Consider the following 21,889-nt stretch of genomic DNA (forward strand, 5'->3'; position numbering starts at 1 on the left):
TGCCTCGTGCCCTGTTGTGTCCCTAGCACTTAGCCCAGCGTCTGCACGGAGGAGGTATAAGATACATACATGCTAAAGGAATGAATGTTGAGGACCCAGAGGACTGCCCCCTTCCTCCCTGCACCACCTCTTCCCCTCCCTCTGCCCTTGATCACCATTCAACTCCCTGCCCCCCAGCCCATGGCCAGGCACCAAGAAGGAGGAAAGACATTTACTAGAAACAAACATTTTATTAAAATGAAGTTTGGCTACAATTAGAAAGTAGAGGCAGAGAATGAACAATTGAGCTTCCCTCTCACCCATCACATAATCCCTGTCATCTTTTCCCACCCGCATTTCCAGTCCCCACCCAGCAAGGCAGATACGTGACCATCTGCCCAACCCTAAAAGGAGTCAGAATACTGACCCTGGTGGGGTGGTGTCAAAAGCCTATGGGTGTCTCTATAGGGCATCCAGAAAAAATGAGAGACACCCCATGGCTATCAAAACATACCCAAAAAATCTTAAAAATTAGATTTCCCAACAAATTTGTGGGACCCCAGAGTCAAGCCTCCCAGCTCTGGCTGCCTCTGCTGGGCTTCATGCCTGTGGGGAAGGGACATGGGAGGAAGCAAGGCCTGGCATTCACAAGCCAAGCTGAGGCCAGAGTGAGGGAGGGATACGAGGACCCAGCTGGGGAACACTGCTGTTTAAATATTAAACAGGGCTGTCTTGTCTCCCACATGGGAGATTTCCTGATGCTTCCAAGGGTCCCAAGTTGGGTACCCTCAGGTCGGGAGTTCACTGCAGGTCTTCACAGTGCCCACTATAGTCACAGGAGTTAATACTTGGTATTTACCTACCTACCTCCCAGTCCAGGGGACAGGAAGACAGGAGCTTTTTCTCTCTGCTACAGACAGGAGAGTAAAACATGGAGGTGGAGGCAGGGGCCCAGGAATCTGAGGCTCCTTTCCTGTTCCCTGTCTTTAAATATTAGGTTTAAATAAACATAAATATTAAATAGAGATAAATACATTGGGTGGGTAGGGTTTTGCTCAGGGCTCAGCAACGTAGCGCAGGACACGATAGGCCAGCTCCAGGAAGTTCTGCAGGTTGGAGGCAACCAGTACACCTCCTGCCCTGCGCTGGAAGGCCGAGGTGAACATTGGCACAGTGCTCTGGGTTGCCTGCACAGCAGGGGCCATCCCCAGGTCTTCCATCTGTGGGGGAGAAGACAAGATCAGCAATCAGGCCCCCATGAGTGGGTGTGGTTATCGCAGATGAGGCAGATCCCATGGTTAAGACAGGGCCAGGACCTGAACCCAGGTGTGTTCTGAGGGCCCGTGATGTGATCCCAATACTGCCCTCAACTAGGGTGTGTGTGGGAGGGCCAGCAGCAAGAGGGTCCTGGGTTGGGGGTGGCAGCTCCCTACATTCAGCCCCTCACCCCCCAGAATGCTCCCACCAACCCCTAAAGAACTTCCAGGACCCCCAGGCTTCCAGCATGACCTTTAGGGACCTGCTGGGTCTGCGTCCCCAACACATGCCTCTCCCAACTGAGGCTCACCTGCTGCCAGATGTTGGTGGCAAAGTCGGTGATGTCCAGCTGAAGCATGTCCAAGGTGGGGGCTAACTCGGGGGAGATTCCTGCCAGGGCCTGCAGGAGGCCCTGGTAGAGGAAGAGGCCACTGTGGAGTTGTCTCAGGCAGCCCGTCTGGGGGAGATGGAGTAGGAGAGTTAGGGGGTGCTGCCTGGGATGTTCCCCTCAGGGCCCCAGCTTGGAGCCTGGAGGTGGGTGCGGAGCTTCCAGATCATCCTTCCCTCCCTCCCCCCTCCCTCCTCTCCTCTAGATACTTACCAGCTGCAGGGCCTGGCTGGAACAACTGCCCAGGGGAACCTGGGGGATGCCCAGAGAGTGACTGAGCAGCACCAGCTCCTCGGGGTGGCACAGCTTGTGGGTAGCACACTGGGGATGAGAAAAATGTTGAGTGCAGGGGAATTGATAGGACCAAGCTCTTCCTTCCCATCTCTCTGAGGTCTTCCTCTCCCTCCATGTCCTGCCAGGCTCCTCAGCCCCATTCTGCCCTCCACTTCCATCCCAGCCAGCCCCTCCCAGCACAGTCCCCAAGAGGTCCTCTTCCCCCAGTTTCTTCCCAGCCGTTCGGGGCTCCTCTTCTCCTAACCTTTCTTCCATTTCCCCGTTCCTCTCCTCTCTCCTGCTCCTTCCTGATGTCTCCCCCATGCTTCCCTTCCCCTCCCTCAGCTCTCCACTCTGGGTCCTCTTTCCTCTACACCCGCTGGGCAGCATCTGGGTCCCCTCCCTGTCTTTCCACCAGCCTCTCTCACTCACCAGCCTCTCCTGCACGACCACGACATCAGCCTGGATTTTTCTAACTTGCTCTAAGCACTTGAGCAGGAAGGTCTGGGGCAGGTTGCTGGCAGGGCGCAGGGGAGTGGCTTCTTGCACTGTCCAAAGTGCACTGTGCCAGAATAGCAGCTGAAGGGCTGGGAGCAGATGGGAGGGGCACTCAGAAGACATGCTCTCCACCCCCACCAGGGTCCCTTTCTTGAGACTAAGGACCGCCAGCCCCAGGGCCACTCCGACCTCCCTTGCATGCCCCAGGCAGGCAGCTCCCGGATCCTGGGCAGGGACACTCACCCATCAGCTTCATGGGGCTCTGGACTGCAGGCTCAAGAGGGTCTGGGTGGGTCTGCAGGCTCAGGGCTCTGTCAGGGACCAGCTCCAGAGGGCCTTTATACGGAAGCCCATGAAGGCCTGGGAGGAAATTACCTGAGACTAAGGCTTAGTAATAACTTCCCAGGATTTATGCAAATTTAGTGTCCAGGACAATGCAGGGGGGTTGAGACAAAAAGCTGTTTGCGAAAGTTTTGTGAAATTGTGGAATCTCTGATTCTTCTTTGACGTAGTGCCCCCCCTCAAACTCTCTCCCTCCCCCTCAGCCCCACCCAGGCCTGAATTGCCCCAGGGTGTTTGAACAGAACCATTGAACAAAGGCCGAGCCTCCAGATAAAAGCCTTGGAGGCTGGAGTGGGGTCAGACGGAGCGGGGATAGGCAGACCTCCAGGCGGCCCCGCCCTCTCCCCCCTGGCAGATCTGTGGGGCAGCTCCCTTTGCCACTTTCCCTTGGGATAATCAAGCCCCCTACTCCCTGCCCCCAAATTCTGAGAGGAAAGAAGCTAGTTGCCCCCATTCCTACCCCCAAACTCCCACGAGGCTGCCTTCCTGAGTGCTCTCCTGAGGGGCCAGAGGCCTGGGATCGGGACATTAGGGTCTTGCCTCCTGTCCCACCACACAATTTGATGGCCATCATCCCAGATTCCTGTCCTGAATTGGTTAGCTGGGAACTCCCCAATCCCCCCCATGACTCATTCCTTTAAGCCCCTGGAATCCTGGCAGAGACCAGAGGAAACCGGATGTCTGTCCCGAATGAAGCAAGACCCTTGGAGGCTCTTGGTTCACCTAACCCTGCCCTTCCTCCTCCTACACTCCCCCTCCCAGGACAGCGTCCCAGGGCTTTGGAGTTGGGGGTCTGGGACAAGTGGCTTCCCAGGCCAGGTTCACTGCCAGCCAGAGTGTTTGTGCTGTCCTGGGGTGGAGAAAGGCTGGGGGTGAAAAAGAAGAAACTGCCCCGCTTTGAATCCTCAAACGGTGCAATGTTGGTACTGGAAGGAACCTTGGAGTCTATTCCAACCCTGTGAACTGGGCAGAGAGGGAAGTGCCTCGTCCAAGGTCACGGGGAGCAGAGTGAGAGTTATACCCCAGGTCTCTGCCTCTGGCTGGGGAGCTTTCCTCAGGCCGCGGGGCCTGCGCAGGGCAGTCTGACTAACTGCACCCGAGGCTGTCAGTTTTCCAGTTTACTCTGGGATATGCCTGGGAACAGAGGCATCTATTTTCACCTGAGGAGTGGGTGTGTCTCTTTGGATGAGGCCATTTCTGGGGCAGGGGTGCCCCCTGGTGGTCGTAGCTGACAGGGTCTTCACCTGTGTTCTGTGCACATCCTGCCTCCGGTCCCCTGTCCTTGGCGGAGGACATTGGCCCCCTACTCCACTTTCAAGTAGGCATTTTGCCACCTTGCGCTGCCTGAATGCAGCTTTGGCTCACTTCTGTGGAGCAGAGGGCTGGATTTAACAACTGTGGAGGGCAGGAAATTCACATCAACAAACGACCCCTAAAACCTCCGGAGAACTCAACCTGCCTTAGACATTGTGTGGGTGAGCAGAGCACTCTCCATATATTATCAATGCATTCCTTTCAATAAGCCTATAAGGAGGGAACTAGAACCATTTTCCCTTTTACAGGAGACAAATCTGACCTCAGAGAGCTTAAGTAACATGCTAAGGAGCAGAACACAGAACCCAGGTCTGCCCTGGGTCGAAGTCTTAAACTTTTTTTTTTTTTTTTAAATATATCTTTATTCATTTCAGAGAGAGGAAGGGAGAGGGAGAGAGAGGGAAAAACATCAATGATGAGAGAGTCATTGACCGGCTGCCTCCTGCACGCCCCCCACTGGGGATCCAGCCCATAACCCTGCATGTGCCCCGACAGGGAATCGAACCGTGACCTCCTGGATCCTAGGTGGATGCTCAACCTCTGAGCCATGCCCGGCTGGGCCAAAGTCTTAAACTCTTAACCATCGACTCCCTTAACCAATGTTTGGCCTTCCTCAGGCCAGCTCTAGACCCAGACTTTTATCTTCATCTACAGTCCAAGTGTGTCAAATGTTTGGTTCAGAAAAATATGTGAATTCTAACAAGGGTGGCCAGAGTGTGAAAGGCTTCACAATCATGACTAAAGAAAACAGGAACAGAAGGGCTTGTGTGTGGTCTCAGAGCTAGGAGGGGGACAGGGAGAGGGGGCCACAGCCAGTGTTTTCAGCTCACCAGAAAGAGCTTTCTTTTCTTCTTTTTTTTAATCCTCACTTGAGGATAGTTTTTCATTGCTTTTCAGAGAGAGTGGGAGGGAGAGAGAGACAGGGAGAGACAGAGAAAGAAACATCGATGTGAGAGAGACACATCAATTGGTTGCCTCCCGCACGGCACCCTGGCCGGGGCCCGGGATCGAGCCTGTACCTGAGGCACATGCCCTTGGTCAGAATTAGACCCGGGACCCTTCAGTCCACAGGCCAATGCTCTAACCACTGAACCAAACCAGCGAGGGTGGCAAGAGCTTTCTAATGGTCTGAGATGCTGGAGCGGGCTGCTTCCAGAGGAAGAGCCTTCCCGGGAAGTGCCATAGCATCCATCCCGTAGGGAGGAAATCTGAATGTTGGCTGCTAATGATATGTCAGGCACCTTCCATTATCCTTCTGTCATTTCATCTTCTCAACCAAGCTGTGCTTTTTCTCCTTATAGACAAGGGCTGGCCTCAGAGAAACGAAGGGCCTTGCCCAAGATCACAGTGAGTGGCAGAGCCGGGCAGGATTTGCTTCCCAAGCCTCTGTGGCTCCCATTACATTCCCTGCCTGTTCTTGGGCAATGGCTCAATCCAGACTTCTGCCCAACTCAGGAGAGAATAAAGAGCAGGCAGAGGAGAGAGAGCAAGAGCTTGTTACTGGCCACGGCGCACACAGGCTGAGCTAGACCAAAGGGATCTCCTGGGAAAGGGTCTGGCTCCAGAGACCCCCAGTTACCCACCCTCCAGCTTTCCAAAGGCTTTCCCAGGCATTTCTCAATGTCCAGAACTGGTCAGCAACTTCCCCTCACACTTGCTGTTTCAGTCTGGCCCTGGGCTTGGAGCATCTTCATGCGGGCTCCGGGGTAACTCATTTGTTGCAGATTTAGCCAGTGGGCCAAGATACGTACACCCTGAGTTAAGAATGGGTTTTCCATTTTTAAATGGTTGGGGGGGAATCAAAAGTATATTTCATAACATGTACAATCATATAAATTCAAACCCCAGTGCTCATAGATGATGTGTTTACATGTTATTTACAGCCACTTTCAAGAAGGGCGGAAGTGAGTGATTGTGACAGGCCATATGGCTCACAAGCCTAAAAATGTATTATCTGGCCCTTTAAGAAAGTTTGCAAACTGTGTACACAGTGATGTGTGCAAGGAGACCGGCAGAGATGTCCTCTGCAGCATGGCTTATAATAATAAACAGATGCTCGCCGATGGGAATGGCTAAACAAATTGTGTTCCATTCACGCCACGTATGCCTCCCTGCAGCCCACCGACTGAAACTCCACGAGGAAAGGAGTTTGGTTTATCCCACTGAATTCTCAATGCCTGGATTAGACCTCAAAACCAAGATTGAGTGAAAAGAGCAAGTTACTTTCATGTGATACATCATTTACAAAGACTTAAAGACTCAAAACAATGCTATATTTTGTAGTAAAGGTATAAAAACATAAGCTGGAAGGCTACACACTGAATTCATCATGGCTGCCTCTAGGGGAGGAAGCTAAGGGCCTAGGAAATGAACCAGGTGGCCTTCCAATTCATCTGCAGTGTTTTTTCTTGGATTAAAAACAGGACACAATAACAAAATGTTAACATTTATTAAACTTGCGTGGAAAGCACATGGGTATTGGTTATGTTGTTCTTTGTATTTCTCTGTAGTTTTCCTATTAAAAAAACAAAACTGGAAGATGGAGAACACACCAAGCTCTCCAAGCATAAAAATGACACTATGCTTCTCCTGGAAAAGAAAGCCAAGCCGATGGGGATGAGTTACAAGAAAGTTCCAGACAGTTGAGTAGACAGAACATGGTCAAGGTGAGCAAGGACCAGGAAATTATGACAAATGACTCCAAGTCTCTGTAACAGGGTGATACCCTCTACAATCCGTTACCAAGCAAGAAAGGGTCTGAGGCACTTTGGGCCTGGTGCAGACTTTAAGATTTATAAACAATTATAAGGTTGGGCATCATCAGGAATAATTTTAATTACAATGAGACACGAAATGCATGTAAGAAAGAGCCTCAGGCAGCTGTACCTGTCCCCTTATCAGATACTCAGAAAGTCACTTTTAGAGGTCAGGTAAAGTGGCCAAGGGCTAGGAGCCCAGGAAGCCCCCTCTAGCCTCCCCTCAACTGTGCTCAGTGAGGAGCCCATCCCCCATCCCATAAAGGCCAAATGAGAAAACCCTGCTCTCAACCGGCTGTAGCCCAGAGGGAGACCCTCCTCTCCTCTGCAGACCTCACCTGAAGGCCACACTCTTGCTTTTCTTTGATGCTCTCAAAGTCTAGATTCCTAATTTTAGAGCCAGGTCACTGAATTGAATCCTGATAGACGTGGGAAAGGAGCCTGAGAGGTTTAGTGATGTGCCCAATATTTGAGAGCCAGTTAGATTTGAAGCAGAGTAAACTCAGGCCCTTCTGACCCCAGCTGTCTCTTCGCCCTGCCCTTTGCTTCATCTCCAGCTGCATGGTCCTAACTACCCCTGCGGAGTACTCAAGACCAGGAATAAGACCCCGGGCTGTAATACTGCAGGTGTGAGAGCCAATTACAGTAATTAACTGATGCACAAAGAGCTTTGGAGAATTTTTTATTGTTTAAAAATCATAATTGAAGCTTCAAAAACATACAATCCGACCCATGTCCCAATTCAAGCCCCCTACTCCCTGGAGGAGAGCACAGGTCTTTTCCCTCCCACCTTGCGGCCCACACCACTAGCCAGGACCCTGCCCTGGGAGGCTACCTGCCCACTCTCTGGCCCACTGTGTGCTAAGTCACGGGCTGGGGAGGGGCCCTGGGGTGAGGTGGGGGTGGCTGGCTCTCTACATCCCCCACCTCCACCCCCACAATACGCAGTCTGTGAGCTGTGCGTGGGAAAAGGGGCCAGTTCCCTGGGCAGGGGACCCCAAAGGGGGAAAGAGAAAGAGCCAGTCCCCACTCACCCCACCCCTCCCCAGCCCCCCAGCTCAAGGGAAGCTGTCATCATCATCTTCTGCCATCTCCTTGGCAAACTCCAAATCTTGCTGCTCTCGCTCACGCCGTTCCTGGGGAGAGAGACAGGGTGAGAGCTGTGCTGCCGAGGATGAGTCGGGCTCCCACTCAGTGCTCTGCCCAGCCGGACACCCCCCAGGCCAGGAACTGCCAAAGCTTCACAGCTGCCCCACCTTCCAGAAACCTCCCTCTTCCCTTTCTGTAGCAAGTTCTATCTTCGGTCATACCCACAGCAGAAGGCAGCTTACCTCTGCGGACTCCAAGTCCTTGTTGTATGATTTGGGAGGAAACCTCATGGCCTGAAGCAGAATAGAGAGGAACAAGATGAAGTGGAGCCATTAACTTAACACATTTATTGTGCTCCTTCTGTCTACCAGGCACCAAGATACGAGTAAGGCAGGCTATTCAGTCTCCAGTTGAGTGTGGTGGGGGAGCCAGGAATGGAAATGAATTATTGCAATACTGTGCGGTAAATGCTGGAAAGAGAATTAGGAGCCTCTGGAGGTATGAAAGACTGATCCCTGGACTGGGCAGGCAGGGGAACGGCAGCGAGGAGGAATGGCTGGACCGTGGGAATGGAGGAAAAGCAGTCCGGGCAGAGGATTCAAGGTGTGAAGTGGTCTGGCCTGAATTCTGAGTTCAGTGGGGGTGCAGCAGGGGTGGGGGTGGGAAGAAGGAAAGGGGGATAGGGAATGAAGGGGAGGTAACAGTGGGGAGTGAGGCTGGAGACACGGGACAGATCACAAGGCCTTGTGTGTCTTGGAGCATGGCGTTTGCCCAACTGTAAGCAAGGCAGCGATATCCCTGGCTTCCACAGGGAAGGAGGAGACCAGGAAAAAATATGGAAACCAAACAGTCCCTGCACCCAACTCGGGCCTGACACAGGACAAGTGCTCAGTAGCCTTTGTAGAACTAGATACCAGCCCTGCCTTTTACACAACTCAGACTTCACTAAGTGCCTTAAGACAGTGATTTTATTTAATCTGGTCAATCCTGCGAAGCAGGCAGGGCAGGTAATATCTCACTACCACTTTCACAGATGGACAGAGCCTCAGAGAAGGCAAATAACTCCAATTTGGAACCAAATCTAGAACCTCAGACTCCAAATCTCTGTCCTCCTTGGCTACTAGACTCCTTAAAAGCAATAGAGCCCGGCCAGGCTCAGCAGTTGAGCACTGACCTAGGATCCAGGAGATCGCAGTTCGATTCCCAGTTGAGGCACATGCCCCGGTTGCGGGCTTGATCCCCAGTCAGGGGTGTGCAGGAGGCAGCCGATCGATGACTCTCTCATCACTGATGTTTCTATCTATCTCTCTCCCTTCCTCTCTCTGAAATCAATACAGATATATTAAAAAAAAAAAAAAAAGGCAATAGAAGGTGCTACAGTCCCACAAGCAAAGTTCTTTGCCCCCTGGGACTCGCTGCCCTGACAGTGATTTTACAGATTTGGGAACTGGGCCCCAAATCATGCCAATCTTCTCTGAGGAACCCACGTGTGTAGGGTGGACAGACATGTTGCTGCCCAGCCGGAGCCTGCAGCCAAGCACTTCTCACCTTGACAGACATGTTGTGGATGTCGAGGCAGAAGGAGATGCGCTGGTGGAAGGCGAGCTGGGGCTCTCGGGTGGAATAGATATCAATCATCTCCTTGGACTGCACGTAGCCCTTCTCATGGTTGATGCTGGCCTCAATGACGCCGTCCCGGATGGCCTGCAGACACCCAAAGGGAGGAAAAGTCACCAAAGAGCCCATCCTCTAAGTCCTAGAACATCTTATTCCATCTCTGACTTCCTTACACTCTCATACATTCTCCCACAAACACACGTACTCTCTGGTAGCTTCCTGGATTCACTGCAAGACTGGTAGCCCTGAAAAGACAGTGCTACTGCTTTACCTATTCCCCTCCTTGGCCAAATTCCTCCCACTCCCATCCTCTGAAATAAGGCAGGAAGGTGACAACTGCAGTCCCTGAACCAGCCCCACCTTGGCAACAATGAACTCTGCATCTTCTGGACTATCCAGCTGCAGCTTCTGGGCGATGTCAGCCAGGGAGATCCGGGAGTAGGAGAGGCTGATCATGCGCACACCTGGGAGAGAAAGGAGTGGTGGGGTAGGCAGAGCACAGACCCTTCACTGCCCATGACGACCCACCCACAGGGTTGTCCCTGTCCCTTGGAGAAGCCCAATCTGGGTCCTGCTCTTCCAGCAGCCCCTCAGACTCTGATTCATACTTTTTTTTTTTTTAAACACATATTTACTGATTTCAGAGAGAGGAAAGGAAGGGGGAAAGAGATAGAAACATCAATGATGAGAGTGTCATTGATCGGCTGCCTAGCCTGCAACCCGGGCATGTACCCTGACCGGGAATCGAACCCCAGTCTCCTGGATCCTAGGTTGATGCTTAACCGCTGAGCCACGCCCGGCAGGACCATACCTGTCTTAATGACGTTGTGCCGTAGTCGGATGATTAGGGTGTAGGTCCCATCTGCTTGAAACTTCTCCCCAAACTGATCCAGGACCTGGTTGAACTTGGCTAGGTTTCCTGTCCTGACAGCTTCAGGGGGAGAGGATTGGATCAAATGATGCACATGGGCATATACATCAGAGGCCACAGTGCCAGGGAGTCTGGCAAGCGCTGGGAGGGGGACTGGCCTTACCTTGGGTCAGAAGGAAATAGGGCATGAGTGAGCGCTTGAGAGACGGCTGACGGAACTGCAGCCGGTCCGGGATCTCCCCCAGCAACAGCTCCACCACAATAAGAAGCTTGTGCACCTGGCAGAGTGTGACACAGGAACACAGTGGGCAGGGAGTCCCACCAGGTGGAAGAGAATGAAATGGGGCTTCAATTCAGTCAGATATCCTGGGAAATGGGGACAGTGGCACTGTGATTAGGCTCATGGAGAGAGGAAAAGTCCCTGAACCTATGCTGGGCAGGGAATCAAGGCTCTACCTGTGGAGCCAGGTACTGGGAATATCTGACCCTTTGACTGCACTTAGCCCCACATGTCACTTCACCTGGCCAGTCAGCACATACTGCTCTTAAGTGGCAGTGCTCTAAAGAATAGGCCAGGCCAGATGGGCAGGTGCAATGGCTCAGAAACAGTGAGGAAATAGGGTCCAGACCCAGGGGGTGGAATTTGAGTCAACTGAAGATGCTGGTTAGGGAGGTGGATGTTACTGTAGAGAAGAGTTGAACAACGTGTAGAACTAGAGTCTGGGTAGAGGCAGAAGCACAGGAAAGGGGCCTGGCACAACGTCAGTGAATGAGCCATGTATGGATATAGAAAGCTGGCTGGAAAATTGGGCCCTTCCTCCTTCATAAAACCACGAGGTATTTCTGAATAGTGCCTATTATGGATTTAGCACCGTGCAAGGAAAACCACAGTGGAGGGGATGACGCCCAGTAAGAAAGGAGCTTTCTATCAAGCAGGAGGGACAGGAACACAGACAGCTAAATCATGTGATAGCAAGTGTCACGAGGAAGGTAAGGGGTTAAAATGGGTGGTGGGTGACATGCGCACACCTGGGCAAGGACTCTTCACCCTCCACATAGCCCATGAGGCTGCCCTGTCCCTGGGAATAACCTATGAGTGCGGGGAAACCCATGGAAATTGTAGCAGTTAACATACGCCTGTAAGATTCTGATGAAGCAAAAAAAGGAGGGAGGATGTCTCAGTCAAGGGAACGGGTTGGAAAAGAGGCAGGCAGGTGTGATGGCACACCTCGGGGGAGTTCGGGGGCTCTCAGGAGAGACGACTGGGCCAGTCTTGGGATGCGCTGTTTGAATACCAGGCTGAGTTCTGAGTTGACAGACAGAATGCTAGTCTTTATTCACTAGCTAGGAAATGCTGAGCAACTGAGTCCTTGGCTTTCTTATCCCTAAAATGGGCACGATAATAACAACAGTAATACCTGGCTGCCTACCTCACGAGACAGGATATTCTGCTGGGCAGGCAATGGGGAGCAATGCAAACTTCCTGGGCAGGGCAAAGACGGGCACGGAGCTCTGCTTAGCCAGGCGGTTGTGTGGAAGCTGGATTAGTGGAGGGGAGAGTGATGGCCAGAAATGTCAATGGCTCAAACAAGGGCACTGACAGTATCAGAGAGGAGACAAATACAGAAGACTTAGTGATGGGGAAGATGGGGCGGGGAGGAGTCTGAGGTGATACTCAGGATCCTGTCTTGACCGATGGATCGGGAGAACAGAAGGAAAACTGGTCAATGGGCAACCAGAGGGGTTTATTTTGGACAAGCTGAGTGAAGCGTCAGTGAGTATCTGTATAGGATATGTGGTGGGAGTTGGATTTGTAGGTCTGATGTTCATAAGAGGAGCCAGAATTAATATTATGGACTGATCTGTAAGCCCCCAAATCTGAAGAGGTAATTAAGGTAAAATGAGGTCATATGAGGGGGCCCTAGCCCAATGATTGGTGTCCTTATAAAAAGAGATTAAAATACAGGCAAATGCAGAGGGAAGACCATCTGAAGATGTTAGAAGATGACCATCTACAAGCAAAAGAAAGGCCCTCCAAGAAATCTAACCATACTGACACCCTTATTTTGGACTTCTGGCCTCCAGAACTGTGATGAAATGCATTTCTGTTCAGGCCCCAGGCTGGTTTCCCGGTTAGAGCAGCCTGAGCAGACTAAGACAGCAACGGACTCTGGTGATGCACCATGAAGGTCAGAGTTGAGCTATGAAAGCAGTAAGACCACCCAAGGAGAGTATGTGGGTTTTACTATGGATGAATAAGCTTCCAGAGTGTTCGTCTATGAACTCCACTTTACAGCTGACGTCTCCCTTCACCTGTTCTCACCTTCCCCATTGTTACTTAAACCCGGCTTCTCTGTCTGTGCTCTTCACCCTCTTTCTTCCTGTCTCTTCCAAGGCCTTCACCCATCACCTATTTGCTCAAGTCTCTCTGGGTGGGAAGTTCCCCCAATTCTGCTTCTTTCTGTCTCAAGCGACTGTCCCATCTCTTTCCTGCTTCCTCACCAACAGTTCACCAGCCAAAGACCCCACTCCAGCTCTCTCTGCTCCTTCCTGCCACCTGGCTTCACCAAAGAGAACTTGGAAACCTTGTTCATCCATAATGAAATCTGGTTTGAAAACACTGCTTTACCCTTCGACACCTATCCCCAGTATGTGGAAACAGCCTATGTGTTAATCACTTGTAGTTTTAGTTGTTTTTAGAAAGACCTTTAGTGTATGCCCAATATTGTAAGCAATCTAACATGCTGCACATGTACTGCATGTCTCTGAAAAGTCATTCCTTTCTGTGAAATTCTTCCCATCTTTCAGAAACCAAATACAATTTAACATTTTTCTTTAAGATCTCTTTAATTATTTGACCAAAACCAAACTTTCCTTTCTGAGCACAAACAAACCACATCTCCTGCTACACTGACCTAATCATTGTGTACTTTTAATCTCTTCTCTTTCAAGGACACTAGGATGTGGATATTGTTGATTTCGTGTTAAGGTGGGAACAAAGACCTGTAGTTGGGAAAGCTGGGGCCAAATCTGGCTATTAGGCCCTCAAGCCTTCTGAGTCAAAGTTCTTTATGTATCTCTTTGAGGGCAAATACAATTTCTTATCCCTCTTTTTTATTCCTTACAGTGTCTTAACACCAAGGCCAGCACTCAAATAAAATAAAACACAAACAACCCTTGGTGACTGACAGTTCAAGGGGCGGGGGGCAAGGTTTATCTCCACCTGAATCAGCCAGCCTTCTGGAGACAACACAGCTCCCACATGGGCACAGAAGGGAACAGGTAAGAGTCTGAGATTTATCAACAACCTATGCCCATGCCTGGAATGACCATAAGGAGTGCTGGGGAACTGGGGACACTCTGAACATAAACTGCCAGAGGTGCAGGTGGCATCTACTTCATGTGCCCTGAGCAATGCTGTGCACAGACACCTGATGCAACCTTTTAGACGGTGAAGATGAAGGAGGCCTTCCCTGGCCCCTACATAGGGAGAACTAAAGTGTTATCAGAGGAGTAAGTGGCAGAGGGAGGAGAGTTGTTGCTCACAGTCTGTTTGAAGCCGACAGCTGTGTGCTGAGGGGCCTTGCGAAGGGCATTGGTCATTGTCCTCCGGGCCTCCGAGTATTCCAACTGGATGGCTTTGATCCGCCCTGGGTGTAGAGAAGGGAAGCGTAGATCAAGAGAATGGCCCCATCCAAACCTCCTCGCAAACCAGAGTGCCAAATGTGTCTCTGTGCACCAAGGGCACCCCATTTTTAGAACATTTGCGTGAAGTAAGCCTGAGGCACCTTCTGACTCGGGGGGTGGGCCCCCTGCTCACCTGTGTAGTAGAGGTACCTTGCCCACTCATTGTTGTTGGCCTGCTCAGGGAACACGGACTTGGACACCAGCTTCTCAGCCTGGTCGTACAAGCTGTAGTGTAGGTAGTTCCGCAGCAGGAGGTTCAGCAAGGTGGCCTGCCCATCTGGGTCGTGCCGAAGGGTGGCTGTCCGGAGCCGAGCATGCAAGAAGCTTCAAGGGGGAAAGGAAAAAAAAAAGTCAAAGGTCTCAAATAACAACTCTTCAAACTGCTTTTGACCTCTCCATTCTCTCTCAATTCCTAAAAATGTGATACAAACTGCTTTTCTGATTATTCAGAGTATTTAATGAACTATTCTAGGTCCACAAAAAGGACAGAACTCTGCTCTCAGGGAGTCTGCATTCTAGTGGGGGAGACAGAAATTCTTTGTTTAAGATAATTAAACAAAGACTTGAAAGAGGTAGGGGGAGGAGCTTTCTTGGCAGACTAGAAGCAGTAAGTGTAAAGACTCTGAAGAGGCCTGGCCGGCATGGCTCAGTGGTTCAACATCGACCTATGAACCAGGAGGTCACGGTTCAATTCCCAGTGAGGGACATGCCTGGGGTGTGGGCTTGATCCCCAGCAGGGGGCATGCAGGAGGCAGCCAATCAATGACTCTCTCATCACTGATGTTTCTATTTCTCCCTCTCCTTTCCTCTCCCTGAAAAATCAATAGAAATATATTTAAAAAAGAAAAAAAAGACTCTGAGGAAAAGTGTGTCAGAACATGTTGGGTCATGAGGACTTTGGCTTTTCCTCAAGGGAAACGGGGAGACACTGCAGGTTTTAAGTAGAGGAAATGTTTTCCAGCCTGTCATTCCACTCTTGATCTACCAATCAGTCTTCGCTTGATGTGGGGTGAAGGGAAGAAACTGGGGGGTGGGACAGTTCTTAACAGCCCTGCAGTCACCTCCATTTCTTCATCTAATATCAATCTCTCTCTCAACCCCTCACCTGGGGGGGCATGCTAACCACTGCCCCATTTCCTGCCTGGCACTTTACATCTACCAGCTTATCCCTCTCTGCAAGTCCACAGCTGTGGTAGTGACTGACTACATCTCCGACCCAAAAGGCCGAGAGGGAGACCCTTGGCAACCTGTACCTGCGCACCACATCCAGCTTGTCTAGGAACTCATAGACCCGGGCGTGGTAATAGTAACACTTTGCAGCCAAAAGGTCCAGGGCCCGGCGGTTCTGAGTGCTGATCTTCTGCATCAGATCGTCAGAGATCTTCTGTGCCTGGAGGGGCAGCCAAAAGAGAATTAAGTGGTAGTTTTTCAAAAAGTTAAACACAGAGCCATCGTAAGAGCCACTGAGCAATTTCCCTCCTAGGCACATATCCAAGAGAACTGGAAACATCTGTTTGGATAAATACTTGTACACAATGTTCATAGCAGCATTATTAATAACCAAAAAGTGGAAACAACCCAAGTGTCCACCACCTGATGAACAGATAAACAAAATGTGCTATATCCATACAATGGAACATCATTCAGCCTTAAAAATGGAGTAGAGATACATGCTACAACATGGATAAACCTAGGAAACATTATGCTAAGTGAAAGAAGCCAGACACAAAAGGCCATTTATACAATTGCATTTATATGAAAATGCTCAGAGTAGGAAAATCCATGAGACGGATTAGTGCTTGCCAGGGGCTGGGGAGAGGGAAATATAGGGAGTGACTACTAATAGGTGTAGTGTTTCTTTTTGGGGTGATTAAACTGCTCTGGAATTGGATAGTGATAATTGCACATTGTTGTGAATATACCAAAACCCACAGAATTGTATACTTTAAAGGGAGTGAATTGTACCCAAGAAACAACTAGTTTTAAGAAAAGGAAAAAAATCCCAGGGAATTCAGGAGTGGGACCTGTCATTTCTTGAGTGTGCTCTTGGGACAGTGGCTATGACTGACAAATAAGCAGGCCCCAAGTGGAGGAAGTAGTGAACTGTAATATAATATCCAAAATGGAGTTGTTCAGTTCCATAATAAGAGCTGCTATTTGCCCTGGCCAGTGTGGCTCAGCTGGTGGAGTGCTGTCCTGTGCACAGAAAGGTTGCTGGTTTGATTCCAGATCAGGGCACATACTTAGGTTGCAGGTTCAATCCCCAGTTGGCTGTGGTGTGTACGGGAGGCAACCAAGCAATGTTTCTCTCTCTCTCTCTCTCCCTCCCCGCTTTCTAAAATCAGTAAAACATATCCTCGGGTGAGAATTAAAAAAAAAAAAGAGCTGCTATATTTATTAAAATATTGTGAAAACTTTACTACATACAGATCTTTGTGCTAATTACTTTTGAACACATTATTTTATTTAATACCAACAATAATCTTGTAAATTGGGTATCGTTTCCCCCACTTTACATACAACTAGGAAAAGTTAATTTACCTAAGGTACAGCTAGGATTTGAACCCAGGTCTTTCTGTCTCCAAATCTCCTACTTTTCCCAAAAGACCCACTATTTGGTATTGTGCTGCAGCCAGGCATGTAGAATGACCATTGCGAGCCCTTTCCCTTGGTGCCTAGCAGGAGTTGGGTCTTCCCTGGCTGTGGGGTTCGGTGCATTCCCACTGAGGAAAGAGTCTAGGGGATGGCTAATAACCCAGGGATTATCTCCACTTTTTTACCACAGGCAATCTATCCTGAAAAACACCCCACTGCTTGGGACATGTGAATCAGTCTCACTGGTTCTAGATACCTCTTTGTAGCGCTTGCTGTTCATCAGGAAGATGACCACAAGAAGTTGTAGATAGGCTTCCACTTCAGGCAGGAGGGGTGCCGAGGCAGCTTTTCCTGTTCGGGGACGGAACTGTAAATCAGCTTCTGTGTCCATGGGCTAGGAGGGGACATGAGTTACCGTGGAAAAGCTCAGTCAGATCACAAATTTATTAAGCATTCGCTATGTATTTCAACAAATACTGAATGCCTAATATGTGCCAAGATTTTTCTAGGTGCTGAGAATAAAAAATTAAAGAAGACAGTCTCTTTCTAGAGTGAGTCAAGGAGGTTGGCAATACCATACCATACAACAGAAAAGAGGGTTACAGGAGTGTAATGGACAATTTTACAGAATGTAGTGGGGACAGAAAGGATGATGTAGGACCCCTCATAGAGCCTAGAATCTAAGGGGAGAGATTAAACCACTGCACCTGGAACTACTACAAACTCTATCAGACAGGGTTTAATATAGTGATACAATTTTAGAGATGAGATCAAGAATAATGGGACAAAAAACTTTTTCGTGGGAACAAAAGAAATTTGGGGGAAATGGACTTATACATAGTACTTATTTTCAGATCTATCACCAGAACTGGAATAAGGTGAACAGCTGAAAAAGTGATCATGTTGGGTGAATTTAGGGGTATAAAGGTTAAAATCCATTGGGGGAGGGGGCTTTTCCCCTTTCCCTGACAATAAACTCTTCATCATTCCAACTCTTCATCAGGCAATTTCCTGAGCTTCCACAGCTACGGAACAACTGTAAGTATATAGGATTTTAGGGGGATGGAGGTGGCTGAAGGGTCAGTGAGGTCTGAGGGGGCAGGACCTGGCATGTGCTGAATGATAAGGAGGACTTTACAGCAGAAAAGGAAAAGGAGAGGTCTCTCCTGGCACAGACACCACTCTATCAAACTACCTTCATTCTAAGAGCTTTATACATATTCCTCCCCTGCCATTGCCCCCAAAATCTGTTCATCACATTTAACAAATGAAGAAAATAACGCAGAAGGTTAGGTCACTTGCTCAAGTCCCACAGGTACCAAGTGGTAGAGGCTGGATCCAAATTCAACTCTACTTCCAAACCCTGTGCTCTTAACCACTGTTTTATATGTCCCCCATAGTGAACCTCAGAGGCAAAGAGGTGGTGGCAACTTCTCCTAGGACAGTGGAGATGTCATCCAATTGGAGGAGAGGGTCTGTGTTGGGGGGTAGTAGGAAATGAGTTTGGTTGGAAGGTTCCTGATTCCCAGTTCCTTTCCCCGACTCAGAAGAATGACACTACAGGGCAGAAGGATGGTTCCCTTGTCCACGGGCAATGATCATTAAAATGGGCTGCAGGTCACAAGACAGACCTTCAGGATGCACCTGACCCACTCACCTCTTCCAGAAAGGATAGCAAGAAGTCTCGAGTGGCATTATTTGAGGTGAAGAATCCATGCACAGCCTTATATAGAACATAGTGGTTGAGGCGGCGCGACGTGGAAGGCAGCATCCGCAGGGCCCTCAGTACATAGCGAGGCTCCTTGCCGGAAACTGCCTTCTCCAGCTGTCTCACATGCTCCTTGATGTCTGCGGAGGACCAGAGGAGGAAAAAATGTTACTTCCAACTCCTTCCATTCTCCCCTACCCCCGCAGACAAGTAGTTCTAGGGAGCCTCTTACAACAGGGTAGGATGTGGCCAGTTACCTCTTTTGCCCTAACAGGGTTAAGCAATACTTATGGATGCCATACAGTAATTTTAAGACATCACCAAGAGCCAAAAAATAAAATAAATAAATAAAATAAAATAAACAAAGCTGGGGTGGGGGAAAGGGTAGAGGGTGACAGAAACAGGAAGCAAAGAAATGATGAGAAACAAAACAAACACATGGATATTTATCAGATCTCTAAATAGGAAAAGACTTTCTAAATGTAAACAATGGGAGAAATCACACATACATAAGAGTGATGAAATCAACAAAAGAAAAATACCTGCAACAAATGTGACCAAAGATTCATATTCTTATTCTACAAAGACCTTGTATAAATGATTTAAGATAAATATGAGGTGAACAGGACATTTCTGCTGGTATACTTTAAACAGTACAGTTTTCCTGGACAACACCTATCCAAATAAAAACATTTACCCTTTCGACTCAGGCACACAGAGATTCTATACTGAAGAAAAAAATTATAGGGGTAGATTAAACACTTGGGCACAAAGATGATTGCTGCATAGCTATTTATAAGAATAAGAAACTGGAAACAACTTAACTGTCCGATAAGGGAATGCAACCAATTAGTAGTTTCTTCGTTACCTTTGTATATTCAGCACAGGCTGCCTGGGTCACATTAATGATAGAATTATAATATTTATGGAGGGTTTACTATGTGTTCCTCGTGTGCTAGGCACAGTTGTAAGCATCCTCATCTTCACAACAACCCAATGAAATAGATGCTATTACTCTTGTGACAGAGATGAAACTAATTCTAGAGCTTGTATTCTTAGCCACTATATCAGGTATTCAATAAATGTTTCTGAAATAAATCGAATGCCATGTTTGTGGATATGTCAAATAAAAGCACACCAGATCATCTGTATTAAGTTATGCCTGTTCCAAACTGGACACATAACTTGATCTCAATTACAGGAGAGCAGCTTAAAAATTCATAGGAACAAATGTTAACCATGGTTGATTTTTTCACCCTGCTATACTTTAGACATCTCACATTTTCCAAAATTTCTACAATGAACATGAATTACTTTATAATAAGAAAATGAAGTATTCATAAGAGACATGTACACACCCCGTAGGTAATGCTGAGCGGCACCCTTGCCACCGGCTATCATTATTTTGGGTAAAAAGATCTTTATTAGATGCTGATCCTGTTACCCAACCTATTCAGAGTAGGCGCTGATGCAGTCAGCCCTATCGTATCCTCAAAAACAGCACCCAGAAGCATACCTTGGCTTATCTCAATGTTTTTGAGCTAGCTTCTCATGCACGTAAGCAGGGAGAAAACCCAAGAAGTAGTCCAGTCCCACTTGATCCAGAACTAGGCAGATAGCAACAGGCTCAGAGTGGGAAGCTCTTACTCTACCCACTCCAAACAAGGACAGGATGCTCTAAGTAGGAAAGGTGAAATGTGAACCTGGAGGAACAAGAGGAGGGTAGGAAACTGGGAACAGGCACCTAGGAGAAAAGAAATGCGGGGATTGGGGTATAGTTTAGATTGAGGGAGAGTGTTAGGAACTCAAACAAAGATGATCCCTAAGAAGTTGAAAGCGTGTAATGTGTTTAAAACCTTTAGAAACAAGAGTAGGAATAAGGGCTTGAAGGGAAAGGAGGGAAAAAAAAGATGGGACCGTTTGGGTAACTTAATTACAGAAACAAGGAAGCAAGATACTAGGTAGAAAGGGCTCTTTCAGGGGAGTTTGCTAAAGGCAGCTAAGACAACAGAAACCTTTGTACACACAACTCAGGGGTCAGTATTCTGCGCCTTCCTGACCCCCTTTACACACAAACACAAACACCGGCTTCTAGGGGGACCAGTGAATATCGGGCGCGATAGAATCAGCCCGGCAGGACGTAAATGGGAGTTGGTCAGCGGGGAGGACCAAGAGGGAGTCACCGACAGGGAGAGACTAGTTCTAGATGCAATCCCGGGGGTTGGGAGGAGGTGTGCGGCAAGGGGAGTCCGAGCCTGGCCTAACTGGGGCTGGGGTTAGCAGCGTCAGGGTAGTGGGGCCGGGAAATTGGGGGGGGGGGGGTGATCCCTAGGAACCGGGGACGGTGGAGGCTACGCTGGGGTCCCAAGAAGAAGCTGGATCACCCGGGGCGCTGTCACCCGTGATCGTGGCACGTCCCCGGCCCAGGCTCTCGTACCCTCCAAGGTGACGGTGTCCAGCTCTCGCTGTGAATGCTCGGCCGGCGTCGCCGTCTTCCCGTCAGCCTCCCCGGTTGACCCGCCACCCGCCGCCGCCTCCTCTTTCATCTCCACATCCTGGGGGGCCGGGGGCGCCGGCGGTTCCTGTTCCCCTCCGCCCGGCGGCGGCTTCGCCTTGTCCGCGCCGCGGCGCCGCGCCGAGCCCTCCTGCTTCATGGCACACGGGGTCGCGGCCTAGTCCGGGGACCGAGGCCGGCGCCTCGCGTGAATTCTCGCAACAGAGAGCAGGAACCGAGCCGGGCCTGCACACGAGCGCGGGGTAGCGACGGGCCGCACGATGACGGAGCAGCAGCAAACCCCTTCCCACCGCTGGGCCTGCTGGGAAGCGCCAGGCCGAGTGGGCCGAAGGCCGAGTCCAGAAAGGCGAAAGGAATCAACAGCCGAGGTGCAGGATGGGGGAGGATCTTGGAGGAAGGAGAGGGGAGGAGCCTGTACGGGTTTGCGGGGCGTTCTTTGCCGTATTGGGGTTGATGGTAGGTTCCTCCGGCGTGCATTTCTGTGCATGTCCACGAGAGGTCCCCACAGGCTCCAGTCTGGGTTTCCGCAGACTCAGCGCTTCAACCAGCGTGGAGTAGGCGGGGCCTAGGGGAGCGCAGGGCGTGATGACATCACGAGTTGCCGGGCGGGTTGCTGCCCAGACTCTATTTGTCTCCGCTGAGTCGCCTGCGGGATACGCGCGGCTCACCCTCAACGGCTGCCCGGTGCATCCCGCGCGGGGGAAGAAAAGAAGCTGCGAAAGAGGGATGTGGAACTAGGCTGTTGGGCTTAAAATAAAACCGAACTATGGGATTCAGCTTTCCTTGTCAGATTTTAGCTAGTGCTGAAAAAAAGGCATAAAAATCTCTGCAGCCTGAGAGTGTGGATAGGGGCAGAGTGCATTTGGGTACAATCGCTGCAGTTTAATAAAGTTTAGGGGTCTACGTATGGCCCAGGGCTGGCGCATTGGGGGGCGCCGTGGCCGAGTACAGCTGCAGAATGCAGCGTGCTGGAAGCTGTGCTTCGGACTGCCGGGTATTG

At 49.9% G+C, this 21,889-nt stretch overlaps 2 protein-coding genes across 5 annotated transcripts; both read right to left on the reverse strand.

Moving 5' to 3' along the window:
- Window positions 1–1,034: 1,034 nt before the first annotated feature.
- CSF3 (colony stimulating factor 3) lies at window positions 1,035–2,663 on the reverse strand. 4 transcript variants are annotated; one of them, XM_016202213.2, is made up of 5 exons: window positions 2,639–2,663; window positions 2,330–2,484; window positions 1,838–1,945; window positions 1,547–1,693; window positions 1,035–1,199 (listed from the first exon to the last, which is right to left on the reverse strand). In XM_016202213.2, exons 1-5 carry the CDS (start codon window positions 2,649–2,651, stop codon window positions 1,035–1,037), a joined length of 588 nt encoding a protein of 195 aa, XP_016057699.1. In that variant the 5' UTR covers window positions 2,652–2,663. The 4 variants fall into 4 exon arrangements, with proteins under 4 accessions (XP_016057699.1, XP_087681735.1, XP_087681737.1 ...); XM_087825609.1 differs by having other exon boundaries at window positions 1,838–1,947; window positions 2,323–2,484; XM_087825611.1 differs by lacking the exon at window positions 1,838–1,945.
- Window positions 2,664–7,475: 4,812 nt separating this feature from the next.
- On the reverse strand, window positions 7,476–21,157 carry PSMD3 (proteasome 26S subunit, non-ATPase 3). The gene is made up of 12 exons (XM_016202266.2): window positions 20,812–21,157; window positions 18,324–18,514; window positions 16,923–17,060; window positions 15,325–15,461; window positions 14,205–14,395; window positions 13,931–14,034; window positions 10,548–10,662; window positions 10,325–10,444; window positions 9,874–9,977; window positions 9,445–9,600; window positions 8,139–8,189; window positions 7,476–7,943 (listed from the first exon to the last, which is right to left on the reverse strand). Exons 1-12 carry the CDS (start codon window positions 21,026–21,028, stop codon window positions 7,866–7,868), a joined length of 1,602 nt encoding a protein of 533 aa, XP_016057752.2. The 5' UTR covers window positions 21,029–21,157; the 3' UTR covers window positions 7,476–7,865.
- Window positions 21,158–21,889: the final 732 nt, after the last annotated feature.

The sequence above is a fragment of the Miniopterus natalensis genome, chromosome 17 (genome assembly GCF_054644295.1).
Source record: "Miniopterus natalensis isolate mMinNat1 chromosome 17, mMinNat1.hap1, whole genome shotgun sequence".
NCBI lineage: Eukaryota > Metazoa > Chordata > Mammalia > Chiroptera > Miniopteridae > Miniopterus > Miniopterus natalensis.

Bases quoted from the DNA above. Each gene is read 5' to 3' on its own strand.
- CSF3 (XM_087825609.1), bottom strand. The intron at 1,694-1,837 runs GTAAGTATCTAG...CATCTCCCCCAG, and splicing joins CCAGCCAGGCCCTGCAGCTG to ACGGGCTGCCTGAGACAACT. The intron at 1,200-1,546 runs GTGAGCCTCAGT...TCTCCCCCACAG, and splicing joins CCACCAACATCTGGCAGCAG to ATGGAAGACCTGGGGATGGC.
- PSMD3 (XM_016202266.2), bottom strand. From the start codon at position 21,028: ATGAAGCAGGAGGGCTCGGCGCGGCGCCGCGGCGCGGACAAGGCGAAG. The intron at 10,445-10,547 runs GTAAGGCCAGTC...CTCCCCCTGAAG, and splicing joins CTATTTCCTTCTGACCCAAG to CTGTCAGGACAGGAAACCTA. The intron at 8,190-9,444 runs GTGAGAAGTGCT...ATTCTGCTTCAG, and splicing joins TCCACAACATGTCTGTCAAG to GCCATGAGGTTTCCTCCCAA.